The sequence below is a fragment of the Tarenaya hassleriana genome, unplaced genomic scaffold (assembly GCF_000463585.1).
Source record: "Tarenaya hassleriana unplaced genomic scaffold, ASM46358v1 Cleome29, whole genome shotgun sequence".
Taxonomy (NCBI): domain Eukaryota; kingdom Viridiplantae; phylum Streptophyta; class Magnoliopsida; order Brassicales; family Cleomaceae; genus Tarenaya; species Tarenaya hassleriana.
The window spans coordinates 1,214,616-1,226,405 of NW_010966092.1; the positions used below are offsets into that span (position 1 = coordinate 1,214,616).

At 40.7% G+C, this 11,790-nt stretch overlaps 4 protein-coding genes and 1 long non-coding RNA gene across 12 annotated transcripts in view; 1 reads left to right on the top strand and 4 right to left on the bottom strand.

Moving 5' to 3' along the window:
- LOC104818331 overlaps positions 1-949 on the bottom strand; it is a 3,121-nt gene extending 2,172 nt beyond the window's left edge. Inside the window, exons 1-2 of one of the 4 annotated variants that reach the window (XR_002024434.1) lie at positions 467-949; positions 77-297 (exon numbers count right to left, since the gene is read on the bottom strand). Coding sequence is in view for 1 of the 4 variants with exons in the window: in XM_010547874.2 (XP_010546176.1) it covers positions 467-469 (3 nt within the window). In the remaining 3 variants the exon portion in view is untranslated. Of the gene's footprint in view, positions 1-76; positions 302-466 lie in introns of those variants that run through there. The other 3 variants (XR_002024433.1, XM_010547875.2, XM_010547874.2) reach the window with 3 other exon arrangements.
- Positions 412-5,045, top strand: LOC104818330 (heparanase-like protein 1). Of its 5 annotated transcripts, XM_010547870.2 has the most exons (11): positions 1,147-1,361; positions 1,661-1,815; positions 2,429-2,686; positions 2,778-2,814; positions 2,943-3,126; positions 3,243-3,391; positions 3,476-3,709; positions 3,795-3,984; positions 4,064-4,189; positions 4,272-4,371; positions 4,511-5,045. In XM_010547870.2, the coding sequence occupies exons 3-11, from the start codon at positions 2,474-2,476 to the stop codon at positions 4,892-4,894; spliced, it is 1,617 nt and encodes a 538-aa protein (XP_010546172.1). In that variant the 5' UTR covers positions 1,147-1,361; positions 1,661-1,815; positions 2,429-2,473; the 3' UTR covers positions 4,895-5,045. The 5 variants fall into 5 exon arrangements, with proteins under 5 accessions (XP_010546173.1, XP_010546175.1, XP_010546172.1 ...); XM_010547871.1 differs by lacking the exons at positions 1,147-1,361; positions 1,661-1,815 and adding an exon at positions 412-501; XM_010547873.2 differs by lacking the exon at positions 1,661-1,815 and having other exon boundaries at positions 1,135-1,361; positions 4,543-4,904.
- Positions 5,046-5,135: 90 nt separating this feature from the next.
- Positions 5,136-8,270, bottom strand: LOC104818332 (probable leucine-rich repeat receptor-like protein kinase At1g35710). Its single transcript, XM_010547879.2, has 11 exons — positions 8,103-8,270; positions 7,509-7,656; positions 7,317-7,388; positions 7,110-7,181; positions 6,809-6,880; positions 6,571-6,714; positions 6,419-6,499; positions 6,248-6,319; positions 6,067-6,138; positions 5,706-5,777; positions 5,136-5,420 (listed from the first exon to the last, which is right to left on the bottom strand). The coding sequence occupies exons 1-11, from the start codon at positions 8,185-8,187 to the stop codon at positions 5,330-5,332; spliced, it is 981 nt and encodes a 326-aa protein (XP_010546181.1). The 5' UTR covers positions 8,188-8,270; the 3' UTR covers positions 5,136-5,329.
- A 275-nt stretch (positions 8,271-8,545) lies between these two features.
- LOC104818333 (ankyrin repeat and protein kinase domain-containing protein 1) lies at positions 8,546-9,540 on the bottom strand. The gene has a single exon (XM_010547880.1). It carries the CDS (start codon positions 9,278-9,280, stop codon positions 8,750-8,752), a length of 531 nt encoding a protein of 176 aa, XP_010546182.1. The 5' UTR covers positions 9,281-9,540; the 3' UTR covers positions 8,546-8,749.
- Positions 9,541-9,715: 175 nt separating this feature from the next.
- Positions 9,716-10,830, bottom strand: LOC104818334. The gene is made up of 2 exons (XR_772671.2): positions 10,629-10,830; positions 9,716-9,926 (listed from the first exon to the last, which is right to left on the bottom strand). It is a non-coding gene; the product is annotated as an uncharacterized LOC104818334 (long non-coding RNA).
- Between the last annotated feature and the right edge of the window lie 960 nt (positions 10,831-11,790).

Genomic DNA, 11,790 nt, shown 5'->3' on the forward strand with positions numbered 1-11,790 from the left:
TGGAAAATGGACAAAAAAGTATCCCCTGTGAAGCCAAAGCTTAGATTTTTTCTCTCCCCCCCCCCCCCCCCCCCCTTCTACTCCCAATTTAATTTTCCCGGGAAACAAACAGTAAAAGCGACCCATAAACTCAAATTGAAACGGAAAGAACGCATTTCACCTAATCCACTTCACTAGCTCTCCTTCCAGCTTTCTCCCACTCCCATTTTCCCGAGAAACCAACAGGAAATTCTACAAGCCCAGAAGCCATATCACCAAGATTCCTTCATCTTCCCACTCCTTATTCTTCCAATCCAACTTTCTCCGGAAACAAACAGAACAAACGAGAAAAGATAGCATTTTCGATTTTCCCCAGAAACAAACAGACAACCTGCTAACCCAGAAGCCATAACCCCTAATTTTCCCGAGAAACAAACAAACAAAAGGGTTTCACAATCGAAATCAACACAGAGAAAGGACTGCTTACCATCACCACCACCAGAGCGAGGGCGAGAGACCCAGGTTCGACACCTTATCCTCTAAGCCCTTTTTTATACTTTCGATCTCGTGTCTCTCTCCGGCCGACGAAATTCAATAATCCAAAAGAGGTACATCGAGCTTCGAATTTCCTTTGCGATTTAACGAGAAAAAAAGATGGAAATAACTGGCTCTCTTTCCACCACGTCTCCAATCTCCTTATTTCAAGTTCTTTATTTCAAGTTGATACTCTCCCCACTCCACCACCTACGCCCCTCTTTTTGCACTTAAACATATCTCTATAACAAATATTTTACCAAAAAAGATCGTGTTATCACGTATATATCATGAGGTAATTTCATATCTTTCATATTAATGTGTTATGCAATAGTAACATAAATAATAATAATAATAATTTTAACAAAAATATTTTATTAGAGTATAAGTCAAGCAAGGAACCAAGGGTTGAAAAAAAGGTTACAACTTTAAAATCGAATGAACACTTTTCTGTTTACTTTATATATTTTAACAAGATGCTCAACTGTTTCCGTTGAACCAAAACCAATTTAAAAAGGGCAAAAAAAAAGGGTTAGAAAGGTCATGTGAAAGAACAAGCAAGAGACGATGGTTAGAAAGACATCGCCTGATAAGTCCATCTGAATCAGGAGAGAGAGAGAGAGAGAGAGAGAGAGAGAGAAGCCGACAAAACGCAGTCACCTAACCCATATGACAGCAAAGTCTCGGGCTGAAGTGTCATCGACGGCAAGAACAAGCTCTTTCTTCTTACCCGACATCACTGAACTTAAAAAGTCTCCATCTTTTTGCTCTTCTTCAGCTCCAAGAATACTGCCCCTCTCTGGTTTTGTCTCAGATTCGGATTTTCTCCATCGATGGTCAGTTCTAAGGTCAGTTTCTGAGCTGGGTTTTGCTTATCTCGATCAGATCTCATTTGGGCACTTCGGTTCCCTCGAATTCGATATCCAATATCATAGCCATATCACTGACGAAACAGAGCTTTATTCTGTTCCATATTTCCATCCTTCCACCGAATCTGGGATTTTGTCTCAGACATATTCTTTCGGTCGAATTTTCAGATGGGTAGTTCGCGATTCTCTTGCTTTCATGTCATTTTGGGTAAATTTAATCCTTTATTTTAGTATTTGGATTCAAATTCAGGAGTTACAGTAAGATTTTTTTTTATTAGGAAGAACGAGGATTTTGAATTGACCGTCGTCGTCATCATCATCATCGTCTTCAAATGAAAGCAACTGGCCTTTTGTTAATTTTCCAGACACCTTCTTTGACTCTTCAACCCATTTCCGGGCTTTGTCTGAAACTCTCAACCCCACGAATTCGAAGGTTTTTTCGAACTGGGTTTTCGGGTCGGAATTTAAACCCGAACCCGAAATTCAAAAAGACTGTTTTAGAGTCGACTCGATTCAATTAATGTTCATGAGAGCATGCCTTGTTGCTGAGAGAATATTTCGACTTAAACAAATAATAAGATGATTAAGCTTGGCTAATTGGTAATAATTGTTGTGGTAATGACATAATCAGCGCCTAGAAAGTTTCTTCCTCTCGTTTTCCTTTTTCCATGAAATTCTAAGTCTCCCTCTTGTTGTATTCATATATATGCGCATACTTGCACGTTGACATTCTTACCGGTATGTGTGTATGTATGTGTATATATATATATGTATATGCCTGTTTTATCCACTCGCAGCTCGTTTTCTCTTCTCTCTGTCTGATAATTGCAGGCTTTTGGATTTTCCTCTTTAGATCATTCTGTTTTCCTTGCATGTCGTATGTCCTGTCTAACTTCTTTTTCTGGTTCTCTTTCTCTTTTTGTTAATCTCTCCATTTCTGGTTCATATTCCCCTTTCCTTTTCGAGTATATTTGCAGTTCTGTTCTCCTTTTTCCATCTTCTTGTCCCTTTCTGGTCTAACTTCTCTTATGTTCCTTTTTTTTCAGATCAATTGAACAAAGTCTGAACCTTTACGTGAGTGGCGAAAACCAATGATTTCCCGAGTCTGTTTCCTTCTCTTCCTCGGTTTTCTCCTATCAGAGATTACAGCTCACGACCTCAAGCGTGCGAGGATCATTATCGATGGGACGAGACGAGTTTCTGAGACTGACGAGAACTTCGTCTGTGCAACCATTGACTGGTGGCCTCATGACAAGTGCAACTACGATCAGTGCCCTTGGGGCTACTCCTCGGTGATCAATATGGTAAGAATACGAGGTTTCTTTTCAATCTCACGTTTTTCGGACGAGATTCAGACATATGTGGATTGATTTTGCATCCTTTTTTTAATTGCAGGACTTGTCTCATCCTCTTCTTGCCAAAGCTATACAAGGTTTCTTTCTCTCTTTCCTCTCTCTGGCCGTGAATGAACGTTTAAGACAATACCGTTCGGTTTTTGCGTACTGCATCAAATTATTTATTGTATAGTTTCTGCAAATGAATCGATTTCGGATTTTTCAGCTTTCGGTCCGTTGAGAATAAGGATAGGTGGTTCACTGCAAGATCAAGTGATCTACGACGTAGGAAACCTGAAGAGTCCTTGCCATCCATTTAAGAAGATGGACAACGGGTTGTTCGGGTTTTCCAAGGGTTGTTTACACATGAAACGATGGGATGAGCTCAACACTTTCCTGACTGAAACCGGGTAATTCACAAGTTTCTAGCTTTCCTTTTCTCACCAGTAAAAAACGAAAGGAATCTAGTCACGATCATGGTCTGGTCTTAATCCTGCAACAACTTCTGGTCTGTATCATCATGCAGGGCAATGGTGACATTTGGGTTGAACGCGTTACATGGGAGACATAAGCTCGGCGGAAATGCATGGGGAGGGGCATGGGATCAGACCAATGCTCTAGATTTCATGAACTACACTGTCTCAAAGGGTTACCGTATAGATTCATGGGAGTTCGGTAGGAAGAACCAGACAACCTTTTTTCCAGTCTCTTCTCTCTTGTCTTTGCTTAGTTTTTCGATCTTCTCTGATGGTTGTTTAGGCAACGAGCTGAGTGGAAGCGGCGTCGGTGCAAGCGTAAGTGCGGAGCATTATGGGAAAGATGTGATTGTACTGCGAGATATCATCAACCAACTGTACAAAAATTCCCGATCAAAGCCTTCGCTTATTGCTCCTGGAGGGTTCTATGAACGAGAATGGTACACAAAGCTTCTTCAGATCTCGGGGTCTGGAGTTCTCGATGTCGTGACTCATCATATGTACAATCTCGGTCCAGGTTTGTTACCGAGAGTTTCAGATTGATCTTATGAAAAAAACCGAAATATGAAAGTGAACAGAACACCAGTATTTAATCTTTTCAGGAAATGATCCGAAACTCATTGATAAGATATTGGATCCGAATTACTTGCAAGGGGCATCGAAAACGTTTGAAAACGTTAATGAAACCATTCAAGAATACGGTCCTTGGGCGTCTCCATGGGTCGGAGAGTCGGGAGGGGCTTACAACAGTGGAGGCAGAGGTGTTTCCGACACATTCGTCAATGGCTTCTGGTAATTAAAAAAAACAAGAATCCAAACCTGTTTCTTCTTCTTGATTTGCCACTGTTTATAACATTTGATTGGGTTTTAGGTATCTGGATCAGCTCGGTATGGCGTCTGAGCGAAACACAAAGGTTTACTGCAGGCAAACGTTAGTTGGAGGGTTCTACGGTCTGCTCGAAAAGGACACATTTGTTCCAAACCCTGATTATTACAGGCAAGCAGTGATGAAAATCTCGATTTTGGTATCGTTTCTCAGAAAAGAATGGATTCTTGTTCTTACGTTTTTCTCCGAACAGTGCACTTCTCTGGCATCGGCTTATGGGGAAAGGCGTTCTAGCCGTTCAGACGGATGCGTCGCCCCATCTACGTGCATATGCTCATTGTTCCAAAGGAAGAGTGAGTACCTATTCTCTCTGCCATGTCTTCGTTTAGTTTCGGTTTTCAGACAGCAAGAAAACGTACAGGCTTTCACCCCGTTTCAATCTGATTTTTTCGTTGTTTTCCATTCTGAGATCCGCAAATTTTCTCGTTTCAGACAGGCGTAACGATACTTCTGATAAATTTCAGCAAGCAGTCGGCTTTCGTGGTCAGTTTTCACAACGGCATGAACATTGTCATGAATGCAGAACCGAGGAAGAAGAAATCCTTCTTAGATACTCTCAAGAACCGGGTTTCTTGGGTCGGAAGCAAGGCCTCGGATGGATACTTGTTCAGAGAAGAGTACCATCTTACACCTAAAAACGGTAACTTGCGAAGCAAGACAATGCTTCTGAACGGTAAACCATTGAACCCTACAGCCACCGGAGACATACCGAGGCTTGAACCAGTCCGGCGAGGCGTGAAGTCACCTGTATATATCATGCCTTTGTCCATGTCCTTCATCGTCTTCCCCAACTTTGATGCTCCGGCTTGTTCTTAATGAAATCATGAAAAAAAGAAGAAATTGTAAGTTTTTTGTTTTGGGAATTGTATCTAAATCTGGTTTGTATTTGCATTTTCATAATTGGATGTTGACAAGAAGCCCATCCAAGCAATTCTTCTGTTCTAATAAAACCATTCTTCATAGGTTTTATGATACATCTCTTTTGGTCAAGTAAAGAATAGATCATAAAGAATATATATTCAAAACCCAATGTACATATAACAATATGAATATCGGAAACTTTGTGAATCTGTGTGCTTTCTTCCATTGCAAAGATCAGCATTAAGATTTAAGACATCATCCAAAAGAACACTGCAACAGGGGGGGGGAGTAGTGTAACCATTCCTAGGTAGTTCTGATACATTTCTAGCTGCTAGAACAATTCCAAAATCTTGTTGGACTTCCAAAAGGATAGGAGCTTGGTCACATTCACTATACGACAAAATCCGCATCGGAAACTTCTAGAACTTTGTGGGCGCCGATAGGGTTCACGCCTGGTTTGAACATGTTGCCTTCTATATACCTGCAACTCAAAAAACAGGCACCCTCTCCATTGTCAGAATGGAAATTTCTTTCCTTTGATCAAACGAAAACCTTAAAACTTGTCCGCAGAAGGGCATTTCAAACCCCTCGGGCCAGATTTTCACATTGGTAAGGTTCTCTCATTCGGGTTTTTCACCGGATTTACCATCTTGCCCGAACAAACATCCTGCTGCGTCCGACTGCGCGCTTGTGTTTTCTCATGAGCAAATTTGCTTCTTTATTATTTCTGGTGACTTGGTAAGTGATGTTGTGGATAAGAACTCACATTTCTTTGAGGAATGGATGCTTGTAGAACGCTTCTGGGATTCTCCCTGAGAATTGGTTGTGATCAAGATACCTGGTAATCACCAACATCATGAGCAGACGAGTTTGCAGATTCGCGAGAGAATTGCTCAAAAACCCATCCTTTCGGGACAAACTATGAGCAAAGAACGTCTAAGTAGGAGGAAAAAGCTAAACTTTAGGACAAGATCTTAGAAAACTATTCCACAGGCAAACACAACAACTAGCTACAACGGTTGTATTTATGCGTATATGTCTTTACAGTAAGCATATTGGCGATGGAGAATAGAAGGAAGAGATTAGGTATTAGCAGAAAGCTAGAAAAACCGAGAGTTTGAACTTACAGGTACGTCAGTTTAGAAATATGGGCAACTGCATATGGTATGTTGCCGATAAACTTGTTGTAAGACAGGTACCTACAAAGCCAAATGTGCTCCGACGGTAATGTGAGATATTTTTCTGCAGTTTAATGTGAGATTATAATTTGCTACAACTAGAATTTCTCTTGGGCTGAAAATTACTTACACGATCTCCAAGTTTGTCAGATTGGCTAGTTGTGCCGGGATCCCTCCACTCAAATAGTTATTATTCAGGTACCTAGAAAAAGCCATGTTTTCGGAGGACAGAGCATAATGGATAATTAGACCTTGAAAGAGAAGAGAGAAGCTGTTTTCGCAAATTGAAAACGATGCTTACAAGTTGCGTAGAGATGGGAAGCTTCCTTCAAATCGGATGAGTTCCCGTATAGTACCCACCAAATGGTTATTACCGACATCTCTGAAAGGAACGGATACGAATATAAGTATCCAAACAGAGTGTAAACAGAAAGATGAGAGTTGAGTACTTACAGGTGCCGGAGGTTTTGCAAAGTCCCAAGTTCCGGAGGAATTCTGCCACTGAGACGGTTTTCTTGAATATATAGATATCGGAGTTCTGGTAAGTTAGCAAGCTCCTTTGGAATTTCTCCCTTGAAGTTATTGAAGCTCAAATACCTTTAAGAAAGCCAGAAAGAAACCAATGACTAAATTTGCACAAAAGGGAATAAATTGAATTGATGGGAGATACAGAAGAATCGAGGGCACTCACAAATGCGTTAACCTCTTCAGCTCTCCAATTTCCGGAGGAATTACATCTTGTAGTTTATTCCACCTCAAGTTTCTAGAAGGAACAACAATGTCAGAGACCAAGTGAGGCAAATATAAACATAACATACAAAACCTTTTGAAGATAGCGAAAGCACACTTTTGTCCCACAATTTCATCCTCAGGACATCCGTTTCCGAAGAATTAATCAACATTTCCCATTTTGGAATCAGAAGGATAAATGGGAAATGACAGGGCAAGGAAACGATTATATGATTGTGTATTACTAAGATGATGAAACATACAATACTTTAAGCCGTTTCAGCCGTCCAATTTGTGGAGGAATTGGACCAGTCAGCTTGTTGTTATGGAGATCCCTGGAAAAAAAACCCGACATTCAGAAACTAATTTCAATTCAATCGTTTGAAGAACAGCCAAAACTTCAAAGCAAATAAGAGAATGCAACAAAGGAAAAGGATGATAATCACAGCAAACATTGAGAAACAACTTACAGCCTCGTCAAATCTAAAAGATTTGTTACTGCTATGGGAAACGGCCCAACGATTGAAACCGCATAAACTTCTCTGTACAATACACAGATCAAATTAACAAAGATTCAGTCACACCATGATTGCTCAAACAAGAAAACTGAAGCAGGGTGAGACAAAAAAGCAATGCTTTTGCCGGGGAAATTGTCAACTTACAGCTCGGTGACAACCCTATAGTCACCTTGGGTTGAACATGTGACACCAGACCATGGCGGGAGGTCACCATCTCCGCAGGGATCATCTCCGACCCACGAGTAGACAACTCTCCATCCGAGGGAGGCTTTGATCTCATTTAAGGCTTTCACTGTCAGAAGAGGAACACGAATTCTCTTAAGTAACTCAGAAAAAGCTATCATCTGAGCATTAGATGACAATGTAAAGTATGGAACATGGAATGGAATCCTACAGCTTTAACTTATAACACAATCGCTAGCAGGTTTGTTATGGTTGCGGATCACAACCTTACGATCTCATCAAGAAGTAGATTTCATGGATGCTAAAGGAAGAATCTTTGACGTATACAAGGCTAACAAACAACCCTTGATGAAGTCGCAGAAACAAATAAAAAATTCTCTCGGAATTTCAGGCGAACCCAGATAAAAAGAATCAAACTTTCGAGAAAAATCATGAAATCGATAAAAGAGGAAAAGAGTTTCAGTCATGGGTACTTTCCAAATATGCCAAAAACTGCACGCCCATTGATGGGGCGCTTCACAAAAGGAAGATGAGATCGAAAATGAGGAGACTTACCATCTCGCTTAAGGGTTTTCGATTGCGCAAGAGCATAGAAGCAAGAAAGGGTGCAGATCACAAGTAGCTTCCAGTGAGAAGCCATGGTTTAGCTTCTTAGCCAAAGAGGACGAGGAAACAGATCTAAAGAAGCGAGCGAAATTAGATTGTTTTGTTGGCCTCTCTCTCTCTCTTCTCCGGATCCGAATAGGCGCATTCGGATCCAGAGCCACCGACGGATCTTAGTGGGACCCAGATGCGGAAATAGGACCGCGTTTTGGTAAATTTTTTGTGAAATTTCCGGCGTGTGATTCACAAATTACTACCGGTTCATAAATTATCAGTGCATCATCTATTCGAAAGAAAATATACCTGAAAATTTTCAATTATTTGTCCCTTCGATTTCAGAAGAGGTCGAATTCATTTTTGCTTTCACAAACCCATAAACGATCCAAAAACCGAGGTTGACACGACGAACTATCTTTTAAAATATCGCAACATTAGTAAGAACAGCACAATACCCCGACCAATGTCATATCACAAAGCCACAACCAGTTTCGTAGAGAGACCAAACCACCAAAAAAAAAATCACACCACAGCATTCCGACACAAAGCGTCTGACTTCAACGACTCGAGAAAAAAACCACACACTGAGACAGATCATATCATCAGCTCCCGGAGGTGCAAGAAGTGTCTCCACAAGATGAAGAAGTAGTCGACGAGCCGAGTTTCTTCATCTCTTCGTATGCCCATTCCAGGCCAGGACAGTAATGAAGCGGCGGATTGAACCTGCAGTCGCTTATATCGTCGGGCAAGAAAGCGCCATTCTCGACCAGAAACTTCACTGCTTCTCTCTTCCGCTCATAGGCTGCGGCATGAAGAGGTGTCCAGCCACAGGCCCCCCAGGCTCTAGCATCGATGTTGGCCCCACGTTCGAGAAGCTCGTCCATGACCTCGATGTGGCCTCCTTTGGCGGCAAGGTGGAGAGGGGTCACCCCTTTTGATTTGGGTCCCCATGCAGGCGCGTTTACGTCCATCCCCTGGTCAAGGAGTTCTTTCACAGCTTTGAGATCGCCCTTTCGGGCTTTGACGTGGAGCGGGGTCCACCCTCTGTCATCACAGTCAACACCTGACCTCGGTGACCGGCGTCTGAAGGAATTGCGCCGGAGAGAGAACGGTACCGGCGGCTCTTGGAGCATTTGGTCCTCTTCCTCGGAACTAAAGTAGAAAGGATGGAGTTTTTACGGACTAGGAGAGTCTAATCAAGCAGGAAAGACACAAGGATGGATCACTACAAGGGAAGAATCTATTGAGGGCACGGATCTCCTTGATTTTTGTACGTCAATCTTACCCAAGAGTGTCACTGAAAAAGGCACTACTTTTGGCTAGAAATCTGAAACAGTGCCAGCCTAGGAAATGAAGGATGCAGATTTACATAATCTGGCTGAAAAGGAAAACGAACTTTTGGTACCTGCTATGGCCATTAGTGTGAACTGCTGTGTTTTTAAGTCATGTTTCCTTCACCTGGGATATCCTTGGAAAGAGGGATTCAAGCCAGGACCAAAGGCACGGATGTTTTGGCAAATCACAATGAGAGTCATAGACAGTGAAGAGAATATGAACATCACTTCAAATGGAATAAGAGCCTAATGGTTTATTGAGAATTCTAATGTGGAGAGGAACCTGCCAACTTGGAAAAATCAGACAAACCCTGGATCGATATGCAAAGAGATTGGAGACAACATCGAAACTGCTACAGAACCTACTTAGACCTGTATGACCCAAATTTAATCCCAGAAACCAAACGAGGATAACCGAGGACAATGCTGCTGGGAATTACCAACTCTGCAAAGCGAAGAACAAAAACATCATATCAGCGAAACCAATTTAAACGTTATGTTAAGGGCAGAAATAATAATCAAATTCCTAATAGGCATAGGAACTAGAAAACATATGAGAAAAATCGAAAGAAAACTGAAATCTAGAAAATAACAATCCCTAAAAGGAAAAGGTATATAACAAAATATGAGAATAAGGGGAACTTACAGCAAAAACATAGTCACTAACCTACTTCCAGTAAAAGAACAAAAATACAACACCATGGATGCAAAGACAATGAATTTCAAGTTTTAGACAAAGACAGCATGGGTCTCAGAATTCCAAGAACAAAGATTTATTTACCAACACGGCTAATAGCGGCATCATAATTCGACTGGGGCAGTATAAAAGTATTCCAAGTCACAAGATTCAGTCTTTAAGGATCGGATAAAGGGACGAAAACAATCCCTAACCGACAATCAAGATAAACTTAAAAGCTAACAAATCAAGGAGCCTCGTGAACACAACCCAACTTCGTGACCGATGTATACGCCTCAGGCCCATCTACTCGCACACAAACAAACAAAATTCCAAGCAAAACAAAGAAACGAACGCATACGAACCCAACAAATTCCCAAAAGGTATAGAGGCATCCCGAATTCAGAGAAAAATCCACCAAAACGCATCAAATTTCACGACACAGTGATTGAAATTCATGCACACACATACCGAACAGGAACGAGAACAGAAGAGCGCGAAATGCAAACAGCGAAGAAAGACCCCTGATTACGTAGAACCCAACCAAAGGAGAGAATCAGAGATCGCACAAGGTGGATTTCGGAGGGAACGATAGCTGGGAGAAAATTAGGGTTTCTTCAAGTCGGATGAGAATTAAGCTAATCAGAGGAGGCGTATCGGATAATGAGCTAATTATGGAGTATATATATATAAGAAGGTGCACGCGGTGTACGCATACACGATGGCTTCTTAATTTAGAGCGGCGACTAACAAACGGGCCGATTTAATGGGCCTTCACTCTGGCCCAATTACCTCACCACGGAATCATCACTATTCAAAATCTCCTAAAAAAAATATTTCTAACCCATAAAAATTATATATAATATAATTCTCAAACTAATTTGTAGATTAACATTGTTAAGATTTTTTCTATTATCAATTAATAAATTTGATAATTATAATGACACATTTTGTAAGTTTGAAAAATAAATTTATCAAGTAAATTAGCTTTCTACCATTTTGTAAAAAAAATATGGGTTTTACCTTTTTTTATTATATATATATATATATATCTATATAATTTACAGTTTTTTTTTATATAAATACACAAATTTTCAAAATTTTTTAAAAAATTCTACCTGAATATAATCATTCCCATTTTTATTTTGAAAAATCCTACATTTTTTTTTGGCAAAATGTTAAAAAAAAAATTGATAACGGAGCACCTCTAACATCTAACCTTCGGACGGGAGCATTATCAAAAATGCCTTTAAAATGGTACTTGTACTTCATGGAGTACCCTTCTCCCAGAAAAAAAAAACACCCCCTTCACATATACCCTTACCATATGTACAATTTCCATTATACCCTTATATTATAAAACAAATAAAATAAAAATAATAATTTGTCTCCTAAAAAACAGTGTCGATTTCTCTCTCTTCGTTATCAGTCTTCATTCTCTCTCCTCCGGCATTTGCGTTCTCTCTCTCCTCCGTTTGCTCTCTCCCTCCGTTTGCTCACTCTCTCTCTTCCAATTTGAACTCTGTCTCCGCCGCTGCCGATTTGCTCTCTCTCTCTTCCAATTTGGTTGCTCTCTCCCCATCGATTTGCTCTCTCTCTCTTCCTATTTGGTTGCTCTCTCTCCATCGATTTG